Raw genomic sequence first — 14,833 nt, 5'->3', positions numbered from 1 at the left:
GTGGCCCCGGCTGCCTGAGGGGCTCCGTCCTGGGGGCGGCGCTTTCCGGCCGCCATGCACGCTGCTGGCTATTCGTGTTTACTTGTTTCTTGGCGTTGGGCTGTGGAACTTTGGGAGAGATGTCTTCTCTCCTGTTGAAAATGATAGGTTCTTCCCTGTTGCTGCCAGAGCTGTTTTGAAGAGCAACGCACTGAGAATATGTACACCCCATTTTCTTTTCCCTTCTTTCGAGAAAAAAAAAAAAACCAAAAATCGTTTTCAGTAGGCTGCCATTTTAATATTAATGAGAAAGCTTTTTGAAATTTTAGGAATGCATGAATTAAATCAAAAGGAGACAGCCTGCTTTAGCAAAGGGCAGGAACGTGAACTAGAAATAAGCCGTAAGAGGTTCTATTTTTGAATCACTAAAAGCCATGCATTAAATTGATGGCGATGTAATTTCGCCAGGGCCGTGTTTCCTGATTCCACTGTCCCACGTAAAATAGGAATAGTGCTTGCCTGTCACCCATCCTTGGGAGATATTGTAAAGATAAACAGATGAGACTGAAAATGTCAAGCACTAAATGTATCTGGAGAACTTATGCTATTTACTGGATTGTTGAACAAAAGTAATGTAGTAACAACTAACAAGGTTGCCAAATGTCTTCAAAACTTAGAGTAGCAGGGTAAAATGTTTGCTGGGGAAGACATTTTTAGTGAACTAGACCAGCTTATATAGAGAAAACTATTCTCTGTATTTAGCTAGGAATCCCAGGAAATGAGATTTTCTGATTAAGAAAGCGTTAAAGTTTTCAGTATTTGTCTCTGCTGTTTAGAAAGCAAGGCCACTGCACTAGAGCATTAACCAAATCCATCTGGAGATGATGTAGTGAGACTGAGGAACCATGTCCGAGGGCAAGGGAGGATGAGGAAAATACCTGAGTATCATTTTGTTGTTGTTAGATATGAGTTTATGTCTGGCACAGAGTAAGTGCTCAGTAATTATTTTTGGAGTGAATAAACATAGATCAGCATTAGCTGCACTTGAAGTGCCTTTCAGATTTTAGAAGCTACTCTGTGTATTTCTGGGGGCTCTCTGTTTTCTCCTGAGATACTAATTGCTGTTGAAGTAATTTCTCTATGCCCCAGGGAAAAGGGTACTGAATATGCTCTACAGAGAAATTGTGTGCTTGTTCATGTTACTGTTCATAAGATCTTTGCTTTATGTCTCACCCTTATTCACTAAGAAAAATCTGCATGCTTGTTTGGTTACTGATATAAGCAAGAGAATCCAATTAAATCAAAATTCAATTCAAGTAAAATGGAAATGGCACAGACTTGGCTGAATAATTAAAACTTGAAAGAAAAATTTAACCTGGTGTTTGTTTTAATGAAACAGTTATATCTTGTTGCTCACGAGGTTATTGAATAGAATAGATGTAGAGACTCTTAGATGAAAAATGATGTTCCCATCGTACTTTACTTTTTAAAATCACTTTCCTAAATAGGCTCATATTTGTATATTTGTGTTAATGTGCAAATCTAGACTTGAGTATGGTTTTGTTGGTTATGTACCAAGGCTTGACTTCCTCAGGCATATTTTTGTCTTTGTCTAGATTTTAAACCTTTAATTTTTCCCAAAGTTATTTAACAACCTTTCTTTCCTTTTAAAATAAATACCTGCTTTATTGTAAATCTGTGTTAGTTGAGCGTTACATGAATTCCATAATAGGTCATGGTTACTAGCTTTAACTTTCTCACCCTTTTCTTTATTCTATTTTTAATGCTGAGGAATTTGCTCCTTAAGTCTCCATTTTAAATTCATTTGACGAAGTTGTCCAGTGACCTTATGAGACCTGAAATGTTATATGTGTGCCAATGGGCTGGTGGTAAACTTGGGGAAAAACCACTTTCAGTCTCTTCTTTATAGTGAGTCAGCATGTAAATCTCAGCTTTTCAGAATATATGGGACGTATCGCCCTTTTACAGCTTAAGTAAAGTTCAGGGAAAAATGATTCTATTCTGTTATTCAGGGATCTGCTTAGTTTTCTAATCTATTCATTGTCTAATTCTTTGGTAGTAAACAACTGTGGTCGATTATTTACTAAGATCTTGGCACTTTCTTCATAAATTACATAATGTAACCATCAACCCTAGAAGGTTGGGAGCTTTCTTTTCACCTGTAAGGAAGTAGCAGCACTAAGATTGAAACCCATAGCCGTTTAGCTCAGAAGCCATTTTTTTTCCTACTACATCATGCTACTTCTCTCTTTCTTTTTTTTCTTTTCTCTTAAGTTTTGGAGTTGTACTCCCTCACAACAACTATGATGTTTTACAAAAACAAAAACACCAAAAGACATATGTTGTGCATAGCTGAAAACTTTTTTTTCAAAATCATTCTAGAATACACGAACTTTTGCCAATTCGAGAAGCTAGGAGAAGTAAAGAGACATACAGTCAAACATTTATTAAGATGCTCATATATTGTTGCACCTCCTCTGTGCAGTGTCTGGGTTGATCCAGCACTGGGAGGCTGGGGGTGGGGCATGGGGAAAGGCTGAGGAAGAAATGAAAGTCCAAACCTTGATCCTCTCCAGCACTTACACTCTTAAAATTCATCTTAAAATCTGTTTTTTATCAATCTCTTATGTAAAACTTTCCCCCATCCCAGCACCTAAATAATACCTAACGTTAAAGGAATTCTATCCATTTTACATCTTTGTAGTAGGTATACAAAAAGGATCACCCCTACCCTTTCCTCTTGTCTGGGCACACCAACTCAGTTTTACCCTGCAATTGGGCCATAGGCCTCCCTTCTGGACATTTTCAGTACCGCAGTAGAAGAAAATATGTTTTATTTCTGTAACCAGGACATTCCTTTAGGGACTACTAAATGTATCTTAAACTGCCCTGTTTTGGGGTGTGGGGGGGAGAAGCGGATGTTATTTATACCAGGAATGACCTTCCCTTTTGGTTAATGTGTAGGTACTCTTCTATAGAGCAAGAGTGTCACTGATTGCAGGCAGTTGTCAGCGTAGCCCTGGTGAAAGATCTCTATACCTTTCCCGAGAAAGGGTTTGAAGGATTTGGTTCCTGAGGTGATTGATAAGTGATACATCCTTTTTTTTTTTTAATTTTTATTGGGGTATAATTGCTTTACAGTCTTGTGTTAGTTTCTACTGTACAGCAAAGTGAATCAGCCATATGTATACATATATCCCCTTTTTTTGGATTTCCTTCCCATTTAGGTCACCACAGAGCATTGAGTAGAGTTTCCTGTGCTATATATATAGTAGGTTCTCATTAGTTATCTATTTTATACATAGTATCAATAGTGTTTATATGTCAATCCCGATCTCCCAGTCTCCCAGTATATAAATGATATATCTTAATGCCTTGTTCCCAATCATTTAACCATTAGAACTACCACGCCCTCAAGTCTTTCAAGAAATAATGTCTGACAAGTAGGTAGGTATGGTGTGCTAATCTTTTCTCTACCCTAAACAACCATCCTGTTTTGTTAGAATATTGAATGCAGTTTTAGATTATGTGGGACTTTGTCAGAGTAGTTTCCTTCTTCCCTCTTTCCCTCCTCTGAAATTCAAATGAGAGCATGGGGATAGAGTTGCTATAAGTGGAGGGAGCTACAAAGAAGGTATGTTGTCTTAAGCAGGGAAAAAACAAAAAAAACCAAAAACCCCACAATTCTGTAGCCCTCTTTCTGGCCAAAGTATGATCCTACCTAGTTCCTTAGAGTTCCTCTTAGTTCTATTTTGTTACAGTTACACAAAGCCCAGTCTAGCTACCTGATCGTTTTATTACCCAACCTTTTCCTGGCTCCAAAGCCTTTACGTTATATCCACATATCTTAAACGTATTACGTTTGTGTGTTTTTATAGAATTGTTTGGGATATTCCACTTGGGAAAATTGTTAGCAGTCTTCCCTATATCATCCACTTACTGGAGCGAGCTCCTTACTCAATAATCTAATCAGTTAATCCCATGTGAGATATCTTTGATTAACTTGCTTTTGTGCTGTGGAAATGATTTAGTCATTTATACAAACCACCTGTCAGAAAGGATCTTAAAAGCATGAAGCATGCCAGTGACATACTGTCCTTTTTTTTAAAAAAAAGTAATCATTACTTACTTTATTAAGGCATGAATATTTTCCCAAATAGCATAAAATTTATAGGTACAGTAATACACCCATGAAAAAGCCCAAATAAATATCTCATGTACACCACTGTGTGCAAGACATAATAGTAGAGTTTGGAGATAAAGATGTCCTCATCATTGTTTTAATAAGGTCTAATATCCCATTTGGAGAGAGAGAGAGTGCAATGCATCAATAGTCAGTTAGCAACAAAGATTTTAACAAGATATCTCCTGTTAAGATAACAGGAGAAGTCAGGGACTTCTGTTTATTTGCCAAGCGAGTTTCACAGATAATCAGTATAATCTCACTGCTCTTAATTGTGTGCTCTGGAGCCTCCCTGTGTTTCTTAGAAAAATAGGTGCTATTTCAGAGACTGCCTGTAACAGGAGACTTCATGTTTGATTTTTAAAGAATTCAAGTGGGACTAATGGCTGGCAAATGTGACCTCACTTGGTTCTTTTTACCCAGTTGTAAAATTTGAAAATCAGAAGACAGTGTATCTATGATAAACTGAAAGCTGGGTCGTGTATTAATATTTTTAAGTGAATAAGAGAAATGAAATCGTCTTGAAGAAAGTCATTTTCAGTTGACAAGTACATCAAAAAAAGGGATAAAGCGTGAAACCCATCCATAATCACTAAGACTGATTCATTGACCTTCTTCTGAAAATCCTTGATGAAAAGATTCTTTTTGGTCTTCATTTTTCCCTATCATTTCACAAGCCAAAATGTGAAAATTCTGTTTAAATTATATGGTAATTACCAGTGGAACAAAATATTTATTACACAGATTTCTCCGCAGTTGCCAATGGTCTACATTGGTCAGTATGTAATGGTCTATTATTAGTGTCAGCCACAGCAAAATTCCTGTAGCATGAAAAAATTGGAAGATTGTTTTAAAAGTTAATTGTTATAGAATTTGACCTATAATTAGAGGGGGGTCAAAAGAACCTGAATTCTTAGGTTTGGAGTGATTGCATCTCCCGGCCAGTCCTGTAGGATTGGGTGACTAACCCAGAAGAGTATCATTATTGGTCAGTTAACCCTATCTTCTTTTTCCTTGTTTGTAGCCCGAACCTCCGACAACAAACAAATGGCAGCTGGACAACTGGCTGACCAAAGTCAGCCAGCCTGCGCCGCCCGCCGAGGCCCCGGGCAGCGCCGTGCCCCCGGCCCGGCACCCGGACAGTAAAGGCAAGGGTGGCGACGGCGCCACCGGAGGTCACGAGCGCTCGGAGTCCAAAGAGCCTCCCCCCAAAAGCTCCAGCAAAGCCCCCCGGGTGCCTTCTGAAGGCCCCCATGCGGGCAAGAGGAGCTGTCAAAAGTCCCCTGCCCAACAGGAGCCCCCACAGAGGCAAACCGTGGGATCCAAACAACCCAAGAAGCCCGTCAAGGCCTCCGCCCCGGGGCATGCGGATGCGCATGCAGATGCGCGCGCCAGTCTGCTGGTGGAGAGCGAGCCCGGACTTCCTCCCCAAGCCTCCAAAGACCAGCCTTCCAAAGACAAGCCCAAGGTGAAGACGAAAGGGCGGCCCCGTGCCGCAGAGAGCCGTGAGCCCAAGCCAGTGGCGCCCACCCCCAGCGAACGGAAGAAGCACAGGAGCGGCCCCCCGGCCCCCCCGAAGGCACCTCCGAAGGACGCGGCGGAGGACAGGAGCCCCGAGCACTTTGCCCTCGTCCCCCTGACCCAGAGCCAGGGCCCTGCCCGCAGTGGCGGCGCCAGGACTAGTGGCTGCCGACTGGCAGTGGTTGTCCAGGAGGACCGCCGCAAGGACAAACCCCTGGTGCCTTTGAGAGACACCAAGCTGCTCTCCCCGCTCAGGGACACTCCGCTCCCGCAAAGCTTGATGGTGAAGATTACCCTGGACCTCCTCTCTCGGATACCCCAGCCTCCTGGGAAGGGCAGCCGCCCCAAGAAACCGGAAGACAAACAGCCCTTGGCAGCGAAGAAGGCAGATTCTGAGAAGAGAAGCTCAGAAAACTCAAGCAAGTTGGCCAAAAAGAGAAAGGTGAGTGGGGGGCTGACCTTCCCGTACAGTGTGGAACATACCTGCTGCGGGCTTGGGGCTGTCTTTGGCCCTTGATTTTAACCCTGAATCATCTTAGAAGAGGCTGGAAATCTTTGGATTCCATGTTGCCTTTGCGACTATACCAGAGTTAGTTTTTCACTGCAGATAAGTGTTGATAAATGCCAGATTGCTTTAAGTCTTGCTAGTCTGAAAAAAAGATGAGGCAGTCATTGAAAAGGATATCTTGCTTTAGAATAATATAGCATTAAGGGTATGTTTTTATCTATTGTGATAATATTGGTATTTACCACCTGGCTCATTAGGTTTTGCCCTAGAAATTAAAACCTTACATGAACTGAAATGTGAATTCTGAATTACTGACAGGAGTGCTATATACTAAATTTTACTCCTGTAGTTTGATCATTTTGCTACTGATATTATATCCATGTTTTAACTCATGGCCACCTAACACCTCATTAATTTGAAACCACCAGATTTAGAATTTGTGACTCCTGTTAATGACTTTTACTACTGAGCAGAGCATTATGAAAGAAAGGTTTAGAGCTATTATAGAGATGGTTAGGGCATCCTTTTGGGTGATATAGGCTGTTATGGTACATTGTGAAGTATTAAAATCTGTCATTTATTATGGTATTTGGAAGCTTCACTTAAGGAATGAACATAGTAAAATAATAATAATAATAATAATCCCTGCATTATTTAAGACCCTTGTTACTTGGACATATACACTATTTTGAACAGTCTCCTTTCGATCTTTATTCTGAATTATTGAGCTCTTGATATATATTTTTTTGCTGCTTCTTGATGGTGAAAGATTAGTGAATTTTCCCCCCAGTGGCATTCCCAAGCCAACCTACCCAGGATTCAGAGTGAAAGGCACAAGAAGGGCCAACTCTTGCCTGCTGAGAAGGAATATAAACAGTCTTATAAATACATAAAAAACTCTTACTCAGTTGTGGAAGTTGAGCTAAGAATAACAAGGACAAAAAGATCATGAAGACTGCTGTCGTGTCTGATTTGACTGATTACTCCACTAGGTTAAAAATATAATGTGACTCTACCAAATAGTAAAGGGCGACAGTTTCTGGAGCGCCTTGTCGAATGAGACGTGAGGGTGTGTATTGCCACCATAATTGCAGCGGGCAAGCCCAGTGGGGTGGGATCAAGTGCCAATTGGCAGTGCTGTTTCAGCTAGAAGAGTGTGTATTCTGGTTCCTGATAACTTTTAGTTTAGTTTTTTTGTTTGTTTGTTTGCGGTACGCGGACTTCTCACTGTGTGGCCTCTCCCATTGCGGAGCACAGGCTCTGGACGCGCAGGCTCAGCGACCATGGCTCATGGGCACAGCCGCTCCGCAGCATGTGGGATCTTCCTGGACCGGGGTATGAACCCGTGTTCCCTGCATTGGCAGGTGGACTCTCAACCACTGCGCCACCAGGGAAGCCCAGTTTATTTATTTATTTATTTATTTATTTATTTATTTATTTATTTTTGGCTGCATTGGGTCTTCATTGCTGCGCGTGGGTTTTCTCTAGTTGCACCGAGCAGGGGCTACTCTTCGTTGCGGTGCACTGGCTTCTCATTGCGGTGGTTTCTCTTGTTGTGGAGCATGGGCTCTAAGTGTGCAGGCTTCAGTAGTTGTGGCGCATGGGCTTAGTTGCTCCGCAGCAAGTGGGATCTTCCCGGACCAGGGATTGAACCCGTGTCTCCTGCATTGGCAGGCGGATTCTTAACCACTGCACCACTAGGGAAGTCCTTGATAACTTTTAAAACAATGTGTGCCTGTAAGAGGTGTAAAACTTTATGGAGAAAATTGTGATGGGCCAGGCTAGGAAAAGGTGCCTGCATCTAATATACCCGAGAAATCTTCACAAATATACTTTTTTTTCATGATGTGTGTTTTATTTTATTTTATTTTGTACATATGTGTATATCACATCATCTTTTTAAAATTAATTTTTATTGGAGTTTAGTTGCTTTACAATGTTGTGTTAATTTCTACTGTACAGCAAAGTGAATCAGCTCTATGTATACAAATATCCTCTCTTTTTTGGATTTACTTCCCATTTAGGTCACCACAGAGCACTGAGTAGAGTTCCCTGAGCTATACAGTAGGTTCTCATTAGTTACCTATTTTATACGTAGAATCAATAGCAAAAATACACTCTTTTACCTCCTCCTGGGAAATCTTTTGTCACCTGTCCCCCAGCTACCCTAATACTATCTTAGTCTCCACTGCTGACCTTCTGCATCAGCTGGAGTGGGGAGAGGGGAGAAGTATTAGCTTCTAAAACACTTACTAACTGGGGGTAAATGTTGGAAATTGGAGGCTCCCCAGACAGTTGTCAGACCAGTCCATCCTCCAGTGCAAATCTAGGAAGCTCTGCTTGCAACTCCAGAAAGGGAAATTCAGCTGTCCCTGTTGAGTATATGAACTGTGCCCTCTGAAAGCCATTTTTGCAGCCCTTGGCTGAGCTCTCCTAGGGCAGCTTATTTATCTTTCTGTTCAAAGGATGGAGAAATAATGACTGCCTCATCTTAGGCAAGTCCATGCTTGCCTTAAAGCTCTGGCAGGCAGCTGAGAGATCTGGCTCTGGGAACAGCCTGCCTCCCTGCTGTGGGACTGACAGGATCAGGGGCTGAACCAGTGGTTCCAAACCCTGGCTGCACATTCCGGTCCCCTGGGGAACCCTCAGTACTGGTGGCAGGATGTGTGCCACCCCCCAGCCCCACACTCCCATTGTTATTTTCTAACTCCTCGGGTGATCCTAATGCCTAAGGCTCTGGAGCAGAACCTTATTACCAGGCCAGGATTGTATAAAGCTAGTGTTTCGGACCAAGAAATCTCTTCAGTGTGGTGCATTTAGACATCATGGATCTAGACAACCAGGAATTCCTGGCCTGAAGTATGTCACTGGTTAGAAACATTACTTAGGAGCTTTCAGATAAATATAAACATCAGCCAACAGTATAGCTCTTTCATGATCAGAGAACTGTGTGTCATTGGTTTTGCTTCCTGCTGGATTCCAGGTGGTGGTATTAATACTGAACATCATAACCTCAGGTTCTCTCTGTGAGGGGCAGGCTCCCCCTTTCCTGTCAGGACTCTGACTCTACTTGCTCAGGGTACCTTTGGCCACCACCCTTTGACAAGCGGGGCAGCTCTGTGGGCAGCCCAGGTCTCTCTTTAAGCTTAGGTGCTTTCCCCCAAATTTGGATAGTGAAGACTTGTTCATTTCCTTCATATTGAGTGTGAACACTAGAAAAAACTCCACGAGAATATAGTGAGAGCCGTTGAATAATGTTCCTGCTCCTTGGCATTAGTGGGATTTATTTAAAGGTTCATCCCTCTCTTGGCACAAAATTTAACAAATATTTTCAGAGAGTTAACAAACCCTTAAAGCCATTTTAGACTCAAAAGTGTGAGAAAATGATCATAAAGAGTTAGAGAACACGGGGACATGGGGAGGGGGAAGGGTAAGCTGGGACGAAGTGACAGAGTGGCATGGACATATATACACTACCAAATGTAAAATAGATAGCTAGTGGGAAGCAGCCACATAGCACAGGGAGATCAGCTTGGTGCTTTGTGACCACCTAGAGGGGTGGGATAGGGAGGGTGGGAGGGAGATGCAAGAGGGAAGAGATACGGGGATATGTGTATATGTATAGCTGATTCACTTTGTTATAAAGCAGAAACTAACACACCATTGTAAAGCAATTATACTCCAATAAAGATGTTAAAAAAAAAGGATTCCATTATGAAGATTAAATATTCCCCCCAAATCTCTCCTTATATATTAAAAAACATATTTTTTAAGCCTGAAAAAAAAAGTTAATAGTTGTTGATAGCTGTGATGAAGCCATCAAATGTGGCACCTATAGAAATGTACCTATATATTTTTTTCCCCTTTTTCTTTTTTTTCTTCTACTTTAAAGGAGTGGGTTGGGGACAATTCATGAGAAAAAAGAGAAAATTGTGAGGGTAAATAGACATTAACTCACATGGTACTCCTTACATAAACTACAGAATTTCTTCAACCTGATTACAGTTTAGAATTTAAAATAGAACTTGTATTTTCTTTTATATAATTTTTAAGCTTTATGTTTTCCAGACTTGGACGAAAAGTTGAAGCTGAGAAGCACAAGATAATATACAATCAGGGCAGTGCAAATGAGAAGATTCTAAAAGCACACCAAACATGCATAGAGCTAAGCATTGCTCTCGGTGCTTTCTTAGATAACCTCATTTCATTCAGTCACCTTATAGATGTCTTTCAAATAAAATGCTAGACTGTCTCAACAGTCGTTTAGACAAATAACAGAACTGGGAGGTTACATTCATTCAGGTCTTTCCCTTTTTATAAATAACTGCTTTATGGACCAAGAAGCTTGGACACTTTTGGACAAACATTTCAGTGCCATCGTTTATGTGTGTTTTGAGGAGTGGGGAGGGAAGTTATGGGATCTGGTGGGAAAATGTGCATTTTTATTGCTTGATGGTTAGTTCAGACCTTCCCAAGATCTGACTGCTTTCTCTTGGGTTGTTTCTCCAGATCAACATTCCCAGTTATTATCCTTCAAAATCAAGGGTTTGAAAAGTCATCCCTATAATTTCCTAAAGCTACTTACATCTAATTTTTTCATGCCTGTTAGTTACCCTAAAAGCATCACATGAAGAGCTGTTTTAGGGCCAGTCTAATGCCTGTGTATTCCCTCACCAAAAAGAAGGAAAAGAGTGGATTCCCTTTGCTTTTCTGTGGTACTTTCCCCAGTGAATATAACCTGCCTCATTCATGGGGTCAGCTTGGACTTACCTGCTGTGGCGTCGTCTTATTGAACCTCCTGCAGAGGCAAATCCCAGAAAAGTACCTGAACTTCCCCAAAGGCTGCTTCTCCACTTTTGCTATGCTCCATGTGCTACCAAGCGTATTTGCTTCCCTGTGGGAGAGGAGGATAGAATTTAGAATTGGAGTGCTGAGACGGCGTGTGTCTCTTGTTCAGCTGCTACCTTCTTTAGGTGGGATCCAGAAAGGCCTTCACATCACTTGGCTGCTTAGCAAAAGCGGGTCTGGAGCTCAGTATGCTGACCCCTCCCAGTCTAGTGGATCTTGGCTCCTTTGCTCTCTTTCACATCTTTTTTTTTTTTTTAATATTTATTATTTATGTATTTATTTATTTTTGGCTGCATTGGGTCTTAGTTGTGGCACGCGGGATCTTCGTTGAGGAATGCAGGATCTGTCATTGTGGTGTGCGGGCTTCTCTCTAGTTGTGGCATGCGGGTTTTCTCTTCTCTAGTTGTGGTGCGCAAGCTCCAGGGCGCGTGGGCTCTGTTGTTTGCGTCACGAAGTTTCTGTCCTTGAGGTCCACGAGCTCAGTAGTTGTGGCGTGCGGGCTTAGTTGCTCTGCAGCATGTGGAATCTTTGTTCCCTGACTGGGGACTGAACCCACATCCCCTGCATTGGAAGGCAGATTCTTTACCACTCCACCACCAGGGAAGTCCCTCTTTTACACCTTTCTTGCTTTTAGTGGGGTGGGGCCGGAGGAGCAGGGTGTGTGTTCAAGTGCCTGTTAGGGGGTGGGTGCAGGTTGGGAGGCGTTGGTGGCATTCTTGGAGAAAGGCCTGAGGTCGTACTTCCAGATCAGTGTACTGACGGGCTGTTACAATATCATCCCTGGCTCAACCCCTCCATTGTCCCCACTCCTGCCACCCTAGTGCCCGCCACACTTCAGTTTCCCTTCCAGATGCTCGTCATCTCTCCCCATCATGGCTAAGCTCTGAGTCGACTACCTTTCTGCCTGTTAGAAACTATGGCCCCAAACAAGTGTTAGTTCTAAAAAAGCCACTTTCACTGCCCCCTGTTATCCGTGGCACCTAGTTGGTGAGTCAGGTGCTGAGGCAGGCAGCAGGCTGCCCTGGAGGCCTTCTCTTCAGAAACCGGCTTGGCCTAGCACAGTCCCAGATCTTCCTTTTATGGTGTTCATTCTTGCCCTTTTGCTCCACTCTGTAGGTGGAGCCGCATTTGGCAGATAATCTGAGGCTGCCTGACCCAGCAGGTTAAGAAAAGTAAACAAGTCAGTCAGGAACAGTCATCGGCCAGCAGGCTCCTCCTGTTGGAGATGCGGGCACCGTCAAGACATTGTCCTTCTGGAAAAAGGGAGTGTCCAAGACCCAGACCTTAGACAGGGGTCCCTGAAATGGGAGTTGATCTGTGGATAAGCCACTGAGCAAAGGAGACTCCTTTTTCCTTCTGAAGAGAGTACGTCACTCTCACCTCACTTTCACATGGCTTCTTGACCCAGAAACATCTCAAGAACTCCTTGCCTTCTGTTTTCCAGTCTTGGAATTCAAGTGTGTGTTTCCTGCCACCCAGGATCAGATGACTCCCTCTCTAATGGCGCTTTGCTAAATCCACCCACTTAGGGTTGTAGTGCAGGTCTGCTCCTGGGCCAGCTGACGAATGCTCACGGAGTGCCTGCTCTGGGGATGCCCCCGGGACTCTTCCTACAGAAGACAAGAGGGTTCCAACTACAAAAATACTGACCCCGGCCCACAGGCGTGAATTCGGGTCAAAGCAAGCACAGTCAACAGAAGGGGATTTTGCTTAATTGGTTTAACGGCTTACATTCTACCAGCTGACAGAATATTACCAGCTTCTAAGTTGCTACATGTCAACATAAAGTGTATTATTCCAGAAAGTGCCAACATAGTTGTTAAAGCTAGCATTGAAGTTAGTCTTTGGTGATTGTTGGTTTTGGGCTGTTCTCTTGAGTCACTGATTGGCACAAGCCCGAGTTAAAACCAGTTTATGAGGATTGACTCACTATGAATCTTATTTTCATGTGTGGTTTATAAGGCCTGCCACTTTGGTTTCTAGTTATAACTAGCATGTCCTAAGCAGCATAAAGATATACAAACAAAAATTAACTCTCATTCCACCTCTGGGGTTTGGTATTTTCTTTAGAAAGTAACCTTGTGGACCGTTTATGCTTAGCTTTGTCTTGGGGACTTATCCCACATGTCGTTAACTGCCTGGAAATGCCTTCCATTTAAAAAAGTATGTATTACTAACTACTTCATGTGCAAGTTAATTATCTGCCTGGGTATTTTAGCAAATTCTGTGACTTTTTCGAAAGATAAATTTCCCACCCTCTTGTAATGCTTGCTGGGCCAGCTGTGTGGCCTTTAATCTAAAACTCGAGAGAATTCACTGGGGCCATTGGTAGCAGAGCCTCTTGGCCACAGTGGGTGTAGTGATGAGGGGATACCCCTTAGTAGTAGGGTTCTATTTTAACCAGTCACTTCTGGTTTATTCTTTCTTCTCTGCCAACATTGAGTTCATTATGAATTGTTGAATGGAGGGTGAGTTACATGCTGGGCAGAGCTGCAACAGGCCTCTCCTGGCCTGTGCCAGGACCTTTCATCTGTCCTGAACTGTGCTCCAGGCTTGTGCTGCCGGCCTGCACTGCCTGCCACGTGAGAAACAGCCGTGTGAAATTTACTGTTTCAGCCGTGCCTGTGGGATATGCTTATTCACATCATGTGTTCTCTTCTTATTAAGTCCCTCAAGACCCTTTTTCCCCGGTCTTCTGTAATGAATGGTTATGTTTCTGAGCAACTGATTTGTTTTTATCTTACCTAACCTGTACATTTAATAATTCTTTCTTTGCATCAGCTCATTGGAAGTTCAGGGTCCATTTTGCAGATCACCTCTAGAAAAGTGTGTAAAACAGTTCTGTCCAGTAGAAATATAATGTGACCCACATACATAACTTAAAATTTTCTAGTAGCCACGTTAAGAATATAAAAAGGAAAAAAAAAACAGTGATAAATAATTTAATCCAATGTGTCTAAAATTACCACTTCAGTATTTCATCAGTAGAAAAATGATTACATTCTCCTTTTTTGGACAAAGTCCCTGACTTCACTTGTCGCTGTGGACTAGCCATGTCCAAGTGCTGTGCAGCTCTGGGATGGAGTGTGCTGGACAGAGCGGAATCGGCTTCCAGTGGTACCATAGTACCAGCCTTCCCTTGGATTTCTTTTCTCCACCCATATTTTCCCTTCTTCTTAATGTTCTCACCTGTGCAAACACCGAGAGATGAAAGCGAAGTATCCTTATAAGCCATCTTCAATGGTCCATTTTGAAACAAGAGGGAGATGTTTTCTGCGAAGTTATGAAAGGCTGGATGGAGGCGCACACCCAGGCACGCTTGCTTGCAGAATGCCGGGGGAGGGAAGGGCATGTCTTTGCTATTTCCCTCCTTCTGAGCAGGGCCAGGCCGCTGATTAGCGCCTGGGCAGAGCTTGAGCCTACACATCTTAATTTGTTCATTTTTCTTGGAGAAATTCAGAGAACGAGGGAGAGACTGTGGTGAAAACCGGGGCCTCCCACAATGAGATCATTTGAAGAATGTTGTTTTTCCCTTTAAGGCTCTAAGAGAGGATTTCGGGTTTTTTAGGGATTGTCCTAGATTGGCTGGTGGTGTCCCAGATTTCTCTCCCTGTGAGCTGACAGTTGAGGAGTTTAATTCTAAAGCACCTGAGTCGATTGAAGGACTCCCACCCATCGCTTCACTGTCCTTGCTAGAAAGCTTCCTTCCCACAGGGCCATTACGTGAGCACAGACCAGGGGGAAGGAGCCTGCATTTTGGACTTTCTGTAAAT

The 14,833-nt window shown here is 42.8% G+C and overlaps 1 protein-coding gene across 6 annotated transcripts in view; it reads left to right on the top strand.

Moving 5' to 3' along the window:
• AFF1 (ALF transcription elongation factor 1) overlaps window positions 1–14,833 on the top strand; it is a 206,804-nt gene that overhangs the window by 174,437 nt on the left and 17,534 nt on the right. For all 6 annotated transcript variants that reach the window (XM_060012204.1, XM_060012203.1, XM_060012206.1 and 3 more), the window contains one exon: window positions 5,208–6,146. In XM_060012204.1, coding sequence (XP_059868187.1) covers window positions 5,208–6,146 — 939 coding nt within the window. The remainder of the gene's footprint in view (window positions 1–5,207; window positions 6,147–14,833) is intronic.

Source organism: Delphinus delphis, chromosome 5 (assembly GCF_949987515.2).
Source record: "Delphinus delphis chromosome 5, mDelDel1.2, whole genome shotgun sequence".
NCBI lineage: Eukaryota > Metazoa > Chordata > Mammalia > Artiodactyla > Delphinidae > Delphinus > Delphinus delphis.
This window is presented reverse-complemented; position numbering and strand designations above follow the sequence as displayed.